This window comes from Cydia pomonella, chromosome 1 (assembly GCF_033807575.1).
Source record: "Cydia pomonella isolate Wapato2018A chromosome 1, ilCydPomo1, whole genome shotgun sequence".
NCBI lineage: Eukaryota > Metazoa > Arthropoda > Insecta > Lepidoptera > Tortricidae > Cydia > Cydia pomonella.
Window position 1 is genome coordinate 13,815,152 of NC_084703.1, and position 18,711 is coordinate 13,833,862.

General features: G+C 36.3%; 1 protein-coding gene across 1 annotated transcript; it reads left to right on the forward strand.

The window, feature by feature from the left end:
• The first annotated feature begins 10,895 nt into the window (after positions 1 to 10,895).
• LOC133515939 (catalase) lies at positions 10,896 to 15,299 on the forward strand. The gene is made up of 2 exons (XM_061848591.1): positions 10,896 to 11,286; positions 13,555 to 15,299. Exons 1-2 carry the CDS (start codon positions 11,230 to 11,232, stop codon positions 15,019 to 15,021), a joined length of 1,524 nt encoding a protein of 507 aa, XP_061704575.1. The 5' UTR covers positions 10,896 to 11,229; the 3' UTR covers positions 15,022 to 15,299.
• Positions 15,300 to 18,711: the final 3,412 nt, after the last annotated feature.

Below are 18,711 nucleotides of genomic sequence, written 5' to 3' on the forward strand. Positions count from 1 at the left end.
TTCATAATCTTATGTTTTGTTGTGTTCTACTGTGACTGGAGTTATAAATATATCTCGTGTTAAAGTACACTTTATTTATAAGTTAAAATACAATCTACATGGTATATGATTAAGTAAACAAAAAACATATTATGCCTAATTACAAAAAGCTACGACAAATAATTATTACCAAATTAATGTTGATTTAATTACCTACACGCTTGACTGAAAAACTCACACATACATAAAAACAGACAATATCTTTTAAAATATATACATTTAAGTGTAGTAAACTAACTTAAATTACCATAGGTAACATAATAAAAGTAGATACATTTTTTTATCCCATAGCCCAGTATTTAATTCATCGCTTACACCCAATAGCCTAGTTAATTTTAGATTCAATTAACACTCAATAGTCCTTACACCCCGGCAGGTGCTGCCTCTGCGTGCATCCCATAATGATACGGGTAAGGGCATCATCTGCTCGGTGTGCCCCTTAATTATTTATCATTTAAGTGTCAAAAGGGCCTCTACTCGTTTGCTTCGGCTCCCAAATATCCGTAACATCATTGTACCGTGCTATAATAAAATGGTGTACCTAATATTTAATCAGCAATCAAACATAATATTATATATCATAAATAAAAGTTACATGTCTTATTTATTTCTTACAAGGAGGGGGTCTTCCTTCATAGTTCTTACGTAAGAACAAAAACATGTGAATTTTTACAATGTCTATGAAATAACGTCGTTTAAAATAATACTTCCACAATCTATTAAGCTACCAAACTCGGTTCAGTTAGCTTAGACGGACTCCATTACCTTTGTACGTCCAAATAAACGTATCAAAAATGGTTTTATGAAAAAAAAAAAAAAATAATACCAATCGTGTATTCTTTTTAGGGTTCCGTAGCCAAATGGCAAAAAACGGAACCCTTATAGATTCGTCATGTCCGTCTGTCTGTCCGATTATGTCACCGCCATTTTTAGGGTTCCGTAGCCAAATGGCAAAAAACGGAACCCTTATAGATTCGTCATGTCCGTCTGTCTGTCCGATTATGTCACCGCCATTTTTTTCCGAAACTATAAGAGCTATACTGTTCAAACTTGGTAAGTAGATGTATTCTATGAACCGCATTAAGATTTTTACACAAAAATAGAAAACAAACAATAAATTTTGGGGGTTTACCATACTTAGAACTGAACCTCAAAAAATCTTTTTTCATCAAACCCATACGTGTGGGGTATCTATGGATAGGTCTTTAAAAATAATATTGAGGTTTCTAATATCATTTTTTTCTAAACTGAATAGTTTGCGCGAGAGACACTTCTAAAGTGGTAAAATGTGTGTCCCCCCCCCCCCCCGTAACTTCTAAAATAACAGAATGAAAAATCTTATAAAAATATATGATATACATTGTCATGCAAACTTCCACCGAAAATTGGTTTGAACGAGATCGAGTAAGTAGTTTTTTTTAATACGTCATAAAATTATTATTTTTTTTCATAAAACCCATACGTGTGGGGTATCTATGGATAGGCCTTCAAAAATGATATTTAGGTTTCTAATATCATTTTTTTCTAAACTGAATAGTTTGCGCGAGAGACACTTCCAAAGTGAAAAAAATTGTGTCCCCCCCCCCCCCCCTGTAACTTCTAAAATAACAGAATGAAAAATCTAAAAAATATATATGATATACATTACCATGCAAACTTCCATCGAAAATTGGTTTGAATGAGATCTAGTAAGTAGTTTTTTTAATACGTCATAAATGGTACGGAACCCTTCATGGGCGAGTCCGACTCGCACTTGGCCGCTTTTTTCCTTTATATTCTTACGTAATACAGGGAGGAGTGGGTCAGTCTATTCTTATTATTTCTTACAATGGAGGGAGGGGCTCAAAACTGGCAAAAATCGTCTTACGTCATAAATTAATGGCGCCAGTGTTCTAAAAATCAAAACACTAGTTATTTTTAAAAGTCGTGGCACACGTGTTGGTCAGTTTGAGGTGTACAGCCTACATTTAATTAATTGCACCTGGTTTAAGGCCCTCCCGGTGTAGTGTGGGTATCTCCAAATATCATATAAAGAACAAACAATATCATTTGTTTTCGGTTTTCATCAAATAAAGTTAATATTTTTAAACCGTCTAAACCCCTTTTTACTTTACTCTGATCTGAACCGACTTCGCCAAGTACCTACAAAAGTCCATCCAAGGTAAACGTGAAAGTGGATGCTATGTCTTTAGTGGAAAGTTAAGCACAACCAATTATTTTCAATGTTATGAACCATCTAGGGTATTATCAATAATTTAATTAACCTTAAAATTAAATTGACCTTGCTCTCTGCAGAAGTTGGAAGATAAAAAGCATAATGCAAAACAATATGCGAATAGGTAAATTCATTTTCTATAAACAATATGACTATATTTAGGAAACCAACACGAGCAACACGATACAGGACCTTTGTACTCGAATCCTACCTAACTACCTTTATCTATATAATTACTAAATGAGGTATGAGATGAGTTGCATCAGGTGTAGTTTTTTCTGTTTATATGTATAATCAATGTAGGCATAATCGATTAATCTGTGGGTATTTTTATAGTCAACGTATCGAATACCAATGTACAACATAATATTCAGATTATGATAAGATTCTTGGCTTAGGTATAATGTTTGTACTTTGCTGAAGGAGGATTTTCTCAATCCGTTCTATATGTCTTGTGTAGACAGAGGCGTAGCTAGGCGCTGGCGGTCCGCCCCGTGAACATCAGTAGTGTCACATATCAAAATTCGTAAAACTGTGGCAGATTGCACAACCGCCATTAAGAAAATAATATACGTGTTATACGTGAACCCGACAGATTTTGACAGTATATTCCTGATCATATTCTGCTTGGCTAGTAAGATTTATAACAAACAAATTGCATGTCCATTTTAAAATGTTACCCTTGCGAGTAAATCCTATTAAGCATAAACTATTGACATTTTTGCTGCATAATGTTAATGCTTCTGATTTGACATGACTTTAAATATTAATAACTAGGTAAATATTTGTAGAAATATGAAAATTTATTTCGCGTTACTATGTAAGGAAAAATATTACGGTTTTTGTATGCCATCAGGCAGGGTATAGTGCTACACATATTTATTTACCAACACTATAATCAGCTTGACATATGCTCACAAATAAAATCACTTTGAACTTAGAAAAAATCCAAAAAAATATAACAAAAAAAAATGTGTCGAAATTGACCTAAACTCTTTTAACATGTTTTTCCTCTTTTGGCCTCAGAAATGGTTAAAATCGCTCGGGTTCATTGTGGGCACCTTGAATGTAGCAATAATATGATAGTGCCACGTAGGTTTTTTTATTCAGTACCATTGTGAAGGCTTTTTTTAATGATGTGATTATTTCTGCAATTGAGAAACTACGTCGCTGTTTCTAATTGGGTGACTCTGGAATATTTGGTATTCATTGTGAAATGGGATTTTACAGAATCTCTTCCAAATCTCTCCATCTCGCAAATGGCCGCACTAAAGTTATTTATAACAATATGCGAAATCAGTTGCTTCATGTGAGAAGAGTTTCAGTAAATTAAAATTAATCAGAAATTACTTGCGGCCCTTGCGGGCTACAAAGACTGAATCCAGTTTAAGCAATCTTGGCATTTTAACAATAAAATATATGTAATATATAATTTTTATAACGCAACACAAAATATAAATTATGATGACGTGAGATTGCAAGTATTCATGTGGAATTATAATTTTGACTAAAATTTATTATAAACTTTACACATCATTGATAATGAAAAAATTGTCTTATGATAAATTATTTTATTTGTATATCTTTCACGGGACAAAGGTGGGCCGGACATTTGGGAGGCGTGCGCAGAGCCGAATCCAACACATAGATGCCCTTTTGACACTTAAGAAATGTAAGGCAGTGTCTTACCTGAGCGAATAACTCGCGAACGCGACGCTTCGGTGCGGGTGAATTCAATCCTTTGATACCCATAGAAATGTCCTACGTGGGCGATCTCCGAATGCAATTGGGTCGCCGCGCCGTGCCGCGCCACGCCGCGTCGCGTCGCGTCGCGTCGTGTCGCATTCGCAAGTCATCGCTCACGTAAGCTGCGCTGTAGGGTGCTTTCCTTGCCCGTGTCAAAGAACGCACGCAGAGGCAACACCCGCCAGGGTGTAAGCACTATTGAAAGTTCTCGGAATCTAAAATGACAGCGATGGAGTAAATTCTGAGCTATGGAATATTAAACTAAATTACTATTATTTTTTTATGCATTTTACATTTTTTATAGGATTTCTAGCTACGCCACTGTGTGTAGATATGTGTTTTTTTACTGACTTCTCAGTTCGGATTAGGAAAATTATTCATAACAGTTTTTCAATGCCTAATTATGTACAGTTGTATACATATGTTTTTCTAGACACATTTATAAGCAATCAACTTATCTGCTTTGCCTAAAGGTTGACTGGTAGAGAATACATTACGGCATTAAGTTCGCCTATTGTACAGTGTGTTTTCTTATATGCAATAAAGATTAAATAAATAAAATAAGCTCTATATGATGAGTATGATGTGGTCAGGAACAACATGTTACGACCGGCGTTGCGGCATCGTTGCTCTGTCGCGGATATCAGATTCCGATAGTGTCACCGAAATATGGCTCGCTAATTATAGGTAAGTGCACTAAATGGTCGAGCGATAATTGATCGCTCATTTTACACGACAGTGGTGCGATGGTTAGTTTTTAAACAACAAAACTTTACGGTAACATAAACTGAACATCAAATTGCGGTAAATTAGCACTTTTCACGCAAGTCACGCGTCCATAGGTTTTTAGATGCACGACAGCCGCATGCTGGAGTTTGCAATATTCTGACCCCGGAAATACACACAATATTTTTCATCACACTTGTGAAGAAAAAACTAAATTTTAAGCGAAATAATTCTGGACTATTACATTTCAAACGTTTGTCAGCCATAATTGTCATTCTTTGACAGGTTAGACATCGAAGGCCTATCCGGCATTTCTGTAAAAATATTTTATACGTCCATTAAATTAATAAAATGAAATATTATTTTGGCATAAATAATAAATATAAATTATAAACTTCAGTATTTTAAAAGTAAAACTCATTTATACCTACTTGGTTCGTATGAATTAGTGACACATTTAAAAAAACACAATCCATAACTCCCGCGGGAACAAAACATGCCTTTGTCCTTCAGTATACCTACATGAAATAAGATCTTTTTCGAGCAAGTTTGATGAAAAACAGTTTCTTTATGCTAGCCGTAAATTGCGGTGTTTGAACGCAACAAATAAAGCATTTACATTTAAACATATTATGATGAAATGGAACCGGTGATAAAAACCAGGGGGCCTACCGCGAAAACCGAAATTCGAAAATTACGGGGATCTTTCTCTTTTACTCTCACTAAGACGTAATTAGAGGGACAGAAAAATACCCGCAATTGACGAACTTTGATTTTCGCGGTTATAGCACAGAATGGAACACTTCATCGACGGGTATTTTACATCTTTGGACAAATTTTGATTGTTAGAAGATGCACTATAAGTTCGTAAATAATTTTAATCGTATTTCAAGCTGTGATAGCCTTCATTTTCGCAAGACGGTTGGACCGATTTGGAAAATTGGTGAAATCTGTAGGTAGGCATACCAATTTTTGGGTAGGTATTTATTTTGCTCTCGGAGTCCGATGTTTGGTGAAGTGGAACTGCAGATAAAAACAGATCAAAACGTTTTGTTAAGACGACTTTTGGCATTAAAGACAATTTACATTATCCTATATTTAAAAAGTTCAGGTAATTATTTTTATTACGACTCTGAACTCAAATGACGAGACGCGATTCAGTACATAGGACTCCTTTTATTGCAGAAATTCCAACCAAGCAAGTTTCGTGAACTAAGCAAGTGTCGCATAGGACTCGAATCCTTTGGTGTAACGAGTCGTATTTACTTTGAGCCCGGTGAGGTGGGCTTGAACGATGAGACTTACAGTAGTTACAGTAGGTACTACCCGCGTATTCAACATGGAAATCGTTAACGCTCCGTAGCGTAGCGTTGTCATCTCTCTCTGTCACTTCCATATTAGTTCGACAGTGACAGTTGCGTTTTTTGTCGCTACGGAGCGTTAACGATTGGCATGTTGGCTACGCGGGCAGTTCTCAGTACGGCGGTGTAGCTCATGTAGCTGTTATTATATATATTAATAATGAAATTTAATCGCTTTGGATCTGTTAATATTACTAAACATTTGGCATATCATTGGACTCGTAGAGGAGATCATCTGTTTAGTAATTCCTGAACTAAATAAAACCGGCCAAGAGCATGTCGGGCCACGCCCTACACTACACTGGGTTCCGTAGTTACTCTTCCGTCACAATAAGCTAAACTGGAGCTTAAAGTATAGTAAATTGTTAACCAAGGGATGAAACGGTACCTTTCACGCGAGTTAAACAAATAGGCAAATTTGCATAATCAGTACCTAATTAAAGTAAGTCTTTTTACTATGAAGGGGAAACTTTTTGCGATAACTCAAAAACAGCTAAACTGATCATGTCCGCTATAGTTTTCATTTAATGCCGTTCTTAAGCTCTACTTCCACGATTTTTTTTCATATTTTTTGGACCTATCGTTCAAAAGTTAGAGGGGGGGGGGGCACATTTTTTTTTGTTTCAGAGCGATTATCTCCGAATATATTCACTTTATCAAAAAATGTTTGTTGAAGACTCCTATTAGTTTTGAAAGACCTTTCCAACGATACCCCACACTGTAGGGTTGAAGCAAAAAAAAAATTCCCTACCCTACTTTGTCGGCTTTATTGATTTATATATCCATGCCGAATTTCAGCTTTCTAGCACTAACGACCACGGAGCAAAGCCTCGGACAGACAGACAGACAGACAGACAGACAGACAGACAGACAGACAGACAGACGGACATGGCGAAACTATAAGGGTTCCTAGTTGACTACGGAACCCTAAAAAGGTGATCAATTCGGCAGTAACTTTTTTGCCCATGTCAACCTGGTAGGTTCCTATTTGTCAGCAAGTGGTTACCTTAACGTTTATGTTGAAACACTTTACGGACACACTGGAACAGATTAATTAATTTAGTATCGATTTATGTCGGTTGTTTTCCTACTTGTAGAGCATACATATGAGCTAGTACAACCTATATAATAATTACGAGTGGGTAATTAGCCAACTGTAAATTTCTTGTGTCAATTCATATTCGGTTTGATAGGATTTAATTATAAAATCGCAATTGCGTGAAAAACGCAATTGTGTGGAAAAGAGGACAGCGTTGCTAATTAAGTGACTTTATGTTGTTTTTTTTGTCTTTCCCTAAATACATTATATTACCGTACTATCCTAAGCTAATCAAACACTATTTTTTTATTGACTTATAAATAGAGCACCGGTGGCCGAGTGGATATGACGTCAGACTTTCAATCCGGAGGTCGCGGGTTCAAATCCTAACTCGTACCAATGAGTTTTTCAGAATTTATGTACAAAATATCATTTGAAATTTACTACTAGCTTTTCGGTGAAGGAAAACATCGTGAGGAAACCTGCTTATGCTTTTGTATAATATAAAGAAGGAGTTACCATGGAGATCTGTCTATAGCGTGTCACTTTTTCGTGCATGCTACCGGTGTTCATCAATTTATAAGACGATATCACGTCAAAAAAACAAAAGTTTAAAAGTTATCGAATTGATGAGTAAAAACTCATCAATTAAAGTTATCATATTGATGAGTAAAAACTCATCAATTTGATAACTTTTGTGTATTGGTCGTTAATGTTAGAACTATTAAGAGTAAGTCATCATTATTGTTATCTACCTACTTAACAAAAATTATTACAATGATGTTTATATCCATAAATCACATGGATATCAATTTCTGACAATCGAAATTCGATGGGTAAGCATTTAAATTCAACCGGAAAATTAGGAATTTAGTACCTAAATGTACCTCAATTCATGTCGAAACGTAATTAACCTACCAACTATAGCTACTTAGTATGGTACCATTGTATGGTACTTATTCAAAATCGTATGTTACTCGCGCCCTGACCTTGCCACTAGCTATGTTTAACTTACGTAATGATTGGTGGCCGAGTATAAATCTGAATAGAGTGATAAAAACCAAACGTATTTTATCAGCTTTTTAGGTAGGCACCTGTACTTATTATATACATTGACTCGGAGACCGAAATTTACGTGGCATTTTTGAATTGTCATCGTGACTTCTCATTTTAGTATATATAGAGGAAACTGGCCTACTTTGAGAAAAGTCGTGGACATCTCTTCTAAATACCTAAAACTGGTATGGATGTGTTTCTTGTTGTTTCCAGAATATGAATTGACTGGTTTTAGTTATAAAGAGAGGGACAGGTCGGAAAAAAATGAGTAAAATTTAGTAATCAGACATAATCTTTTTGTTTATTTACTATAGGTAACTTGTTTCCACAAATAGTCAAGTTTTAAGTTCATGACTTCATTGAGTTCATAGTTCTTCATGATTGCAAAACACTGCACACGACTTAAATCTACATGTAAAACCTTTTCGAACCCACTATGTAGTTAATAACTAATAACTTAAAATCACCTTCAAATCTGAGATTTGTGGCGTTTTAAAATGAGATTTTGTCGCTCACGCTCGCTTTCTCAGTTGAATTTGGTATTGAAAAGAGTAGTACTATTCGAGTAAAATATTGATTGAAGTTAATAATTTTTCATTTTGAAGCCATATGCCTTCCATATAATTTCCGTACAATAAACGTAATGTGGTTTCTTGAAATGTAAGTACCTAAGTATGTGAATTATACAAATAACATAGGTATATGAATAATTTTTATCCTCGTTGCTTATTTCTTTTTTTTTCAATGTAACACACTCCCGAAGTTGAATTTGATAAGGTACCAACAAATTCAACTAAAGAATTTGACTATTTGTCGAAAAATAACTTACCAATGATGATAAATAAACAAAAATATTGTGATTACTCTCCAAAAACCATCATTTGTATCGTTTTTCGATAATAGCACATCTCACTCGATTAATTTACCTACTTTCAAACAAAAATACCATGCTGGTCTACCGAGACCGAGCCACCTCCGCGCCGTTTGTTGGTTTGTACTCGCATGAAAAATTTGCCCTGACATATATATTTATAGTTATAGGTAACAAAATATATATATTTTTGAACGTTAATAAAATATTTGTTAATTTTTATTGAAGTATTATTAACACTAAATTATCTCTTTCTCTAATTGACCTGAATAAGGCCTTCGACACCGTCAGCAGGGAAGGGCTTTACTCCGTACTAGAACACATTGGATGCCAACCAAAACTATTGTGTCTTGTGAAGTTTGGCTTACACAGCCATGAAAAACGTTGTCGCCCTGCCTGACACTGCTTGTATAGTCTGTAATGGCTCCTCTACATGATGGCCCAGCGTAGGCCAGTCCTAGGGACGCATTTATGCGTTAGAGGGAGCAAGTGATATTGCTATCTCATTTCACCGCATAGCTGCGTCCCTTGGACTGGCCTACGCTGGGCCATCGTGTAGAGGAGCCCTGATAGACTCGAAGGCCAATGATGATCTCTTTCTCAAATTGTTTGGGTCACTATTAGTCACTAAGCAAACTTCCTATTTAGGTAAAAAGTAACATTTTCTTTTATATTTATATTTTTTGTTTTTAAACGAACCGATTATAGTATATTTAATATGCTTTCTAATGATGTCTATTACGACACCTACCTTATAAGGGGCATAGAACCCGAGAAATAATGAAAAATCGATGTGACTGGCTGCCATTTATATGACGGTCCGCAGTGATCCATTCTGAACTAAATTCATCATTACTTGGTTATATATGACATTTATACACCAATAAAACTCATGTTTTTGGAAAGTTTATAAAATTACCCGTATATTTTGTAATAAAATTAATTGCAGAGGGTAAATTTATAATATAATATGTTTTATCAGTACTTATGCAAACAGGCACGGTAAAAAAAAAAATTGTAAACGACTACAGTTATGGCTGCGGTTATTAAGAAACAATTAAAGTAAGTTTAACACGATTTTAAATGACACCTTACACAAACCGATCGGTCTCATGGGAATAAAGATGTGAACAAACATCGATGACGGTCAGCCGCCATCTCCCCCCCCCCCCCCTTTCCGACCCATCACCCCTTCATAAACTAAAACCGATCAATTCGTATTCTGGAGACCACAAGGAACATATCCATTCCTATCGACTTCCGATATACCTATATTTATATCCATAAAATATAGATATAGATCACAACATATATCGATAAAATATATAACAAAGTAGATTAAAAGTAGAGGTAAATTTGGTAAATAAAAGGCGGTCTTATTGCTAAAGAACTATCTCTTCCAGATAACTTTCGATTTTATTTCTCAAGTAAATCAGTCTACGTTGGTTTCCCTTTATTTAGTATTAGTTCTCCTTAATTTCTTATTTAAAATAAACACTGTAGACAGGTACCTACATGTAAAACATCCATGAACAATATTTATTTGTTTTAAGAATTGCTTTCCTTTACGAAACAATGCTATTGCCTAGGGTAAGTCTAAAAGGGCCATACTTGTGTAGAAATGATATGAGTGTACTTCTTGTAGCGCGAGAGTTTTGGTATGGGTACTATGGGTGTTTTTTTTTTACGCTGGCAATACTGCAATAATACTGTCTGCATCAAGCCGGTGCGACCGGTTGAGGCGGGCCGGCGGTGCAAGAGCGGGAGGGGGCGAGCCGGCTACATGTGTTAATAGCTGCGCTTTCTGCCACTCACGGCCTGAACTCAGTGACGTCACATCAATAACAGCTTAAGCTTGTTTATTCGAGACTGTTTTTTATCATAAAATGTGTTACTGAGTGTTCTTGATGAAATAATTTTTATCAAGTTAATAAAGCTGATCAGTATTTGTTATCGCCTGTTATTTGTAAAACATATCGAACGCTTCAATAGGTACCTATTCTAGTGTGCGTTGAATCGGTCACTGGTTGCACTCGTTTGGCGTGATAGTTGTTTATCGGCACAAACTCTATATAAGGGGCTCGCGCGAGCAGAAGTGCGGTATTTGTGCTCACAGGACGCGTCCAGTGTGTCGCTCCGTTTTTACCGAACTAGACCTGCAAGAAGATTTCAGAATATGGCATCAAGGGACCCGGCCTCTGACCAGCTGGTCAGCTACAAGAAAACTCTCAAAGTAAGTTCTTAGTAATCAATGCCATTAATATGGAGAGTGATAACAACTACTAGGTTTGTTGTTAAGTTCTTACTACCTACCTATAATCCATGAACATTATCAAAACAACTATTCACATTTTTTATTTTTTATTTACAGGTTATATTTTTACATTAACTTTTTCCATTGTTCTTTAGAATTTATTAGAGGTTGTAAATTGTATAGGTATAATAAGTACTATCAAGAAAAGTCGTTACTATCCACTTAATGCCTCGTTTAATAACTTAACTATCTTTGTTTGTTTGCCCTGGACTCGTCGCAGCACTCGCAGCTTAAGTAAATTTTGCTGACCTTTAGCTACGTTTTATCACGAATAGTTAGGCATTATCAATTTATCAAAAGTTTAAGTTTGATAAATTACTTGAAAGAAAAATTATTGGTATAGGTACTTAATTGTTATTCTGATAGTTCTAACTTATATAATTTTACAACAATGATATAGGACTTTGATTAAGTAAATGATTATGTACACATGGTGCCCATTCTTAAATTTCGAGCGCTCGATTTCGTGTGGCTTCCTTCAATATATCTCCACTACTAGGCATTTAAATTATAGAATTGAAAGCAAGTGGTCAGTACCATTTGATTCCCAATTTCAAATTCGTTGTTTTGCACAGATTTCCGATGGACGAAATCGAGCGCTTGAAATCGGCCCCCAGGGCTACTTATTTCTGTGGTACCTACATTACATGTCCTTGCATTAGTGTAATTACTTATTACGCGTACTTTGTACCTTATACCCTGTAATAATATGTCAACACCTACGCATTAAATGTGCTAAGCGATTGTGTGACCCTTTAAGTTACGGTTAAATATTTTCATCAATGCTTGCTCTTTATTAAATGATGTTGATGGATATATAATGCGCGTTAATATGCGTTATCTGTATTATATATCCTCTCTTCCTATATATATATATATGTAAATCTTTAGTGCTTACACACAAAATGTGACGTTTCCAACTAAAAGGCAGGTAGGGTAGTGGCACCAAAAGATGACCGGCCCCCAGAAGATCTATTAAGTACTTACGTACTTAAGACGCTTAGTATTATTTTGTACTAAATTTGTAACTCTTCCCGCGGCTAACATTTCAGTCCTAAGACAATACCTAAATCTACGTATTCGGTCGTTGCGTGGACGGTCGCCGCGTACATGCTACGCGCCAAAAACATCCATTGTATGGAAATCTTATCAAGATGGCCGCTTTCGTTAATTTACTATTTTCATTTCTTTATTAAAATATGAGAAATTTGCTGTTCAATTTATGGTTCCAATATAGTGCGTATAAACCAATAGATCAACTTTTAGGCAACACTTAGTTTTTAAAAATGCTGTTATAAATTGTCCGCAAAATGTCTCAAATGAATCTTCTGCTCATAGTTGATTTTTTAACCAAAATATGAACGTAACTTTTTATATCTAACATGGTTATTTTAAAGTTTGTTTGAGTTGGTTTATCTACTTTTACATATGCACAAAACTTGAACGTAGAAATTCACTAGTTCAACTTTTAGCTTTTATTCCTAAAAAATTAACTCAAAAATTCAGTAAGTTCATTTTGGTATAATAGAAAAAAAAATCCTAAGGTTGGGGTAGTCGCTTGTATATTCATCTATTGGTGCCACTACCCTATCATACTGTCGGTTGTCGATAAGGTTGATTTTAAATTGAAGCTTTATGGGAATAACGTCGTATTGGCAACCGACACGTACCCTTTTGGTTAAAAACGGCACTAATGTCCATTGTCAAATAAACGTTAATCAGTTCCACTTTACCAAAAGTCTGTTAGAGTCTGTGGGGAAAGAGAAGAGTCGTGGAATGTATGGCACCCATACAAAATACTATTATAAATAACCACTTAACTCAGACCAATATAAGTTGGCAGCGATATTGATAGCCCAGCCTGTGCAAGTGTTAAGTAAACGGCATAATGTGTCTATACTTGCGCTGTCCGGGCTATCAAAATCGCTGCCAATCTTGGCCTAGCTCTATAAGTGTGCCTATAATAATTGAAGAGCTCAAAATGAGAGAATCAACCCTAAAGTATATCCCATTTCCCTTGAAATATCTGTCTAGCTGCTGACGAAAAATCAATAAGTTATAATAAGTTCGTTAAAAAAGCAGCCTCTATCCTCGTCACAAAAAAGGTCCTGATTTTTGAAGTCAGTTAAAAATAGTGCCTAAGGTAATTTATTTGTAACTACTAAAATACTGCTCTTTTGTTTTCAGGATTCCCCTGGTTTCATTACAACTAAATCTGGAAGCCCTGTAGGAGTGAAGACTGCCATCCAGACTGTTGGTAAAAACGGCCCTGCCCTTTTACAAGATGTTAACTTCTTGGATGAGATGTCTTCTTTTGACAGGGAGCGTATTCCAGAACGCGTAGTACATGCTAAAGGTGCCGGCGCGTTTGGTTATTTCGAGGTCACCCATGACATAACCAAATACTCCGCTGCTAAAGTGTTTGAAACTATTGGAAAAAGGACACCTATTGCAGTACGATTCTCAACTGTTGGCGGTGAAAGCGGCTCGGCTGATACTGTTCGTGATCCTAGAGGATTTGCCGTCAAGTTTTACACTGATGACGGTAACTGGGATTTAGTTGGGAACAACACACCTATCTTCTTTATCAGAGACCCTACTCTGTTTCCTAGTTTCATCCACACCCAGAAACGAAACCCCGCAACCCACCTAAAGGATCCCGATATGTTCTGGGATTTCTTGACTCTGAGGCCAGAAACAATTCATCAGGTTTTGTACCTATTTGGTGATCGTGGAATTCCCGACGGATATAGACACATGAACGGATATGGCTCCCACACATTTAAACTAGTCAATGCTCAGGGAGTTGCTCATTGGGTGAAATTCCATTACAAGACCAATCAAGGAATCAAGAACTTGCCCGTGGATAAGGCCGCTGAACTGGCGTCGTCCGACCCTGATTATTCCATCAGAGATCTGTACAATGCAATTGGCAAGGGCGAGTTCCCTTCGTGGACATTCTACATTCAAGTTATGACCATGGCGCAAGCAGAGAATTGCAAATTTAATCCATTTGACTTGACCAAAATTTGGCCCCATGCCGAGTACCCATTGATCCCAGTAGGTAAGCTGGTTTTGGATAGGAATCCGAAGAACTATTTCGCTGAGGTTGAGCAATTGGCCTTTAGCCCGAGCAATCTGGTTCCGGGGATCGAGCCTTCACCCGACAAGATGTTGCAAGGTCGTTTATTCTCATACAGCGACACCCACCGCCATCGCCTAGGTGCCAACTACTTGCAGATCCCTGTTAACTGCCCATACCGCGTCACTGTTTCTAACTACCAACGCGATGGACCTCAAGCTATTGCCAACCAGGAAGGATGCCCGAATTATTTCCCCAACTCATTCTCTGGGCCACAAGAGTGCCCCCGCGCACAGCGTCTGCAACCTAGATACAACTTGACCGGAGATGTCGACCGCTATGATAGTGGCCAAACCGAAGATAACTTCTCTCAAGCCACCATGCTCTACAAACAGGTGTTTGATGATGCTGCAAAGCAGCGTTCCATCTCGAACATTGTAGGCCACCTCAAGGATGCCGCGGCTTTCATCCAAGAGAGGGCTATCAAGATCTTTACCCAAGTCCACCCGGAACTAGGTAGCAAGGTTGAGGCTGGCTTAGCCCCTTACAAAAAATACCATGCCAATTTGTAAATATTACCAAATAATATTGATGCTATAAAATTATATCAGTGCTAATAATTAACCAAGGGTCTACTAATATCATAAATATTTTCCTATTTCATTTTGATGGGGATTTGTGGTAAAATACATTTTAAAACGATTTTAGTAGTACTTATCTAAATAAGTAATTGTCTTGTTTTTTTCTTTTTAATATGTAATAATTTATGTTGTTCTACTTTATTTGTTTTTGTTAATGATGAAACTTCTGGTCACAATGTAATTTTTTTAATTAAAAATGGTAAATTATGTATTGTTCTTTATTTACAGTTACAACTACTAAGAGTATTTTATTCAATATTTGCGGATAACGCCAGCTATCCTTTAATATCAAAGTATCATAAGCAGTTAAAAAGCTAACTAGACTAAGCTATTCTCGATCTTCCAAAATCTTTGCAAATCTTATTATTTACTTAATTTGTACGTTAGACAGTCAGTTTCAAAACTAACGGATCAGACTACGCGTCAAAAGTATCTCCCAAATGTAACAAAAAGAGATACCTTTATACTAGCCCATGGAATTGGTACATTTTACCTAACATCAAATGAGGTAGTTCTGTTTTTTTTTTATATGTTGGCAGTGATGAAATGGTAATAACAAATCCAAGTTTTCGACCTCGACAGTCCTTGGGATCATTGTAAAGTACATGAAAATCCATTATATTTCAGGATTATATTCAGGTTTTGTAATTTCTTTCCACTAAGAACCGGAGTTACGGCAAAAGTCACTATGCAAACTTTTAAGAAGATGATATTTGCTATTTATTGACTATAATTTAGTCTTAGTAAGCCAAATAGTTTTTAAGATACGGCTTTTCAAAGGTGTGGTAAACTTTGAACTAACTTGAACTAACTGTAACTGCAAAAAAGGTTGTGCCAGCAGTTGTGGTTGCAGGAAAGCAGGACTCAAATGCTCAGCTGTTTGCAACTACAGCAATGGTCAATCCTGCGAGAACATACAGGACCGGAGATGTGTGCCGACATTGAAAAACCATTCATTGATAATCCACCATCAAATGACAATTTCGACCGGCCTTGTCAGGTTGACGAAGAAATGCTACCACACATGCTGGCCCCAAAAGGAGTGCTGTGGATTCAGAGGGCCAGCCTGATTCATAAAAGATATACAAGAGATACGAGTTATAACAATTTCCCTCGCTGTACTGTATATTATACACACAATGATCCGGAGGGCTTTCGAGGTGGAAAACTTGGATTTGTCATTACTATTTCGTCACCACTAATATGTATAAAAAACAACTACCTCATTTGATGTAAGGCAACACGTCTTTTTCATTTTCATTTATTTTACGTAGAACAACTACACTGTGACATATAAGTACTTTTTAACGCTAACTGTAGAAATATGTCTATATTTGGAAGAGTATTTTAGGGTAGCAGATACTATTGGCGCGCTGTTTCATCCGCTACTATTGATGCTGTACGATACAATTTCATTATCATTACTTATCTTAATTATTCGCTTAAATATTTTTGTCTCCTTATCATGGAAAGCGTAATATCGAAGGTTATCCATTAAAACCATGGCTGATTTTCTTATCTGATTAAATACCGGGTTTAGTACTTCGATGTCCGATAGTGGCTAGTTATATCACTTTGTAGGAAGGTACTACAATCTACATGATTATCTAATTAGCCTAACAGTATAAACTGGCTTAATGGGTGAGCAGATTGATATTTAGCAACAGTTTTGCCCATCATTGCGTCCTTGTGCAGTAATCCATTCATGTTTAGGGTTCCGTACTAAAATGGTACAAAGGAACCCTTTTGATCTCTCTGTCACATCGCTAAAATATCTTGCGGAGTATTCGTCACGAAGTATCATGTCAGATGGCAGTCGCCAAGTTGCCAAGCGGACCCCAGGCTCCCATTAGCCTTGGCAAAAAAGCCGGGACAACGACGACAAATCTAAGGAAAAATATGAAACTATACTACTTTCCCGCACTAGTGCGTAAATTAGCATATTATGTAACTATGTCGAAAGTTTAAAGGGTCATATATACTGTAAAACGTTGTACAATACATGTGCGAATATTCACACATGGCTCATAAAAGACATCTCAGGACTTGTAAATAATGACACACTTTGCACACTTGCATTGAAATGTACTATACTATAATCATAAATTAGTGACCCGATTTGGCTATACGAGTAGATGGCGCTGTATCCCTGGATGTTTATCTAACTCGCGCTGCTTCTTCCTTATCCCTGTACGAGTATGATTATTATGAATATCGTCGAGGTAAAGGGTGGGTATGCTTCGATTTTGGATAAAAAAACATCAGTATTTCAATTGTATTGTGGGAATTAAAAGTTTGTAGTATTAGACCAAGATAAGTCTGCAACGATTTTGCTAGCACACACAGTGCATGTGTTATTTATATAATAAAAAAATATACTGACAGATGACATTAGCTTTGACTTAGGTTTGTCTCCTTTGCGATGTTAAATCTTAATATAACGTAAAGTTTAACGTATATTACTCTTATAGTGTAACGTTTAGATTTTATTTGTTGATATGGTGTTAAATTAATTTGTTTTGGATCTCGTGCTAGATTCCAAACCATGATATGCAATTGTTTGTTTCATGATATTGTACGATTTCTGTTAAGTGTGCCCAATAAAGTAAAATAAAATAAAAATAAAATTTTCAAGAGTAACTGCGGTTGGTGGCCGAGCTCATCTTCAAAACTACCACGCCCTCTTTTGAATTCAGCCAACCTATTAAAAACTGTTGCACGCGACCACGCAGTTTTACCGAAAGTTGTAATGTACAGAACATTCTTGAGACTTTAAAGTTTTTAAGAAGTCATATTAAATCATAACCCGAAAATCACGTCGAGTGAGCTCCATCGACGCGGCGAATTCCCGCCAGATACATTCAGAAAAAATATTTCCGTTTTCTGGACTCTGGTTAACCGGGTGTACCATTTTTAAATTTATAACTGAATAACCAGCCATTCTGATGGTGTTTAACATGCCAGTATCAAACAAATGAGCATAGAGTATCTAATTTTTCGTACATTCAAAGTATGTACTCGTAAGTATAAAACATCGAACGCATCAAGTAACAATAGCTATTTGTTTTGCAAGGGGCAAAGTTGTTGTTTAACCTCTCGTGCTAATATTGATACCCGAGCAAGCGAAAGATTCCAAAATTGAACCACAAGCGTAGCGAGTGGTTCGAGAAGCGGAATCTTGAGCGTTGCCAGGGTATCAAGGCACGAGGGTTAAACAAACTTTGCCTCCAAGTGAAACACAAACATTTTCACCATAACAACGCGAGGAAAAACCAAATTCTAGCCGCTAACAATAATTAATATAAGGAAACAACTTAAATTTGGATCAGATTACTTTGCCCCACATGTGGATAAAATGCAACTTTCTCATTCGTTTTTGAATAATCAAGAGGGCATTTACCAGTTGGTGTAGTGAAAATGTATGTTCCCTATTTTTGTGATTCTTTTACAGAACCCTTCTCTTCATATTGATCAATTCCTTATTTCATATTGATAAATTCGAGCTCAAGTGTAAAAAATATACGTTTGAACAGTAAGGACTTGTTCACAAATCACGCAAGGTTTTTTCGGCTACTTTTTGACCCCTCCTCCCCCATGGTGATATTTGGGAGGTTCTTGGCT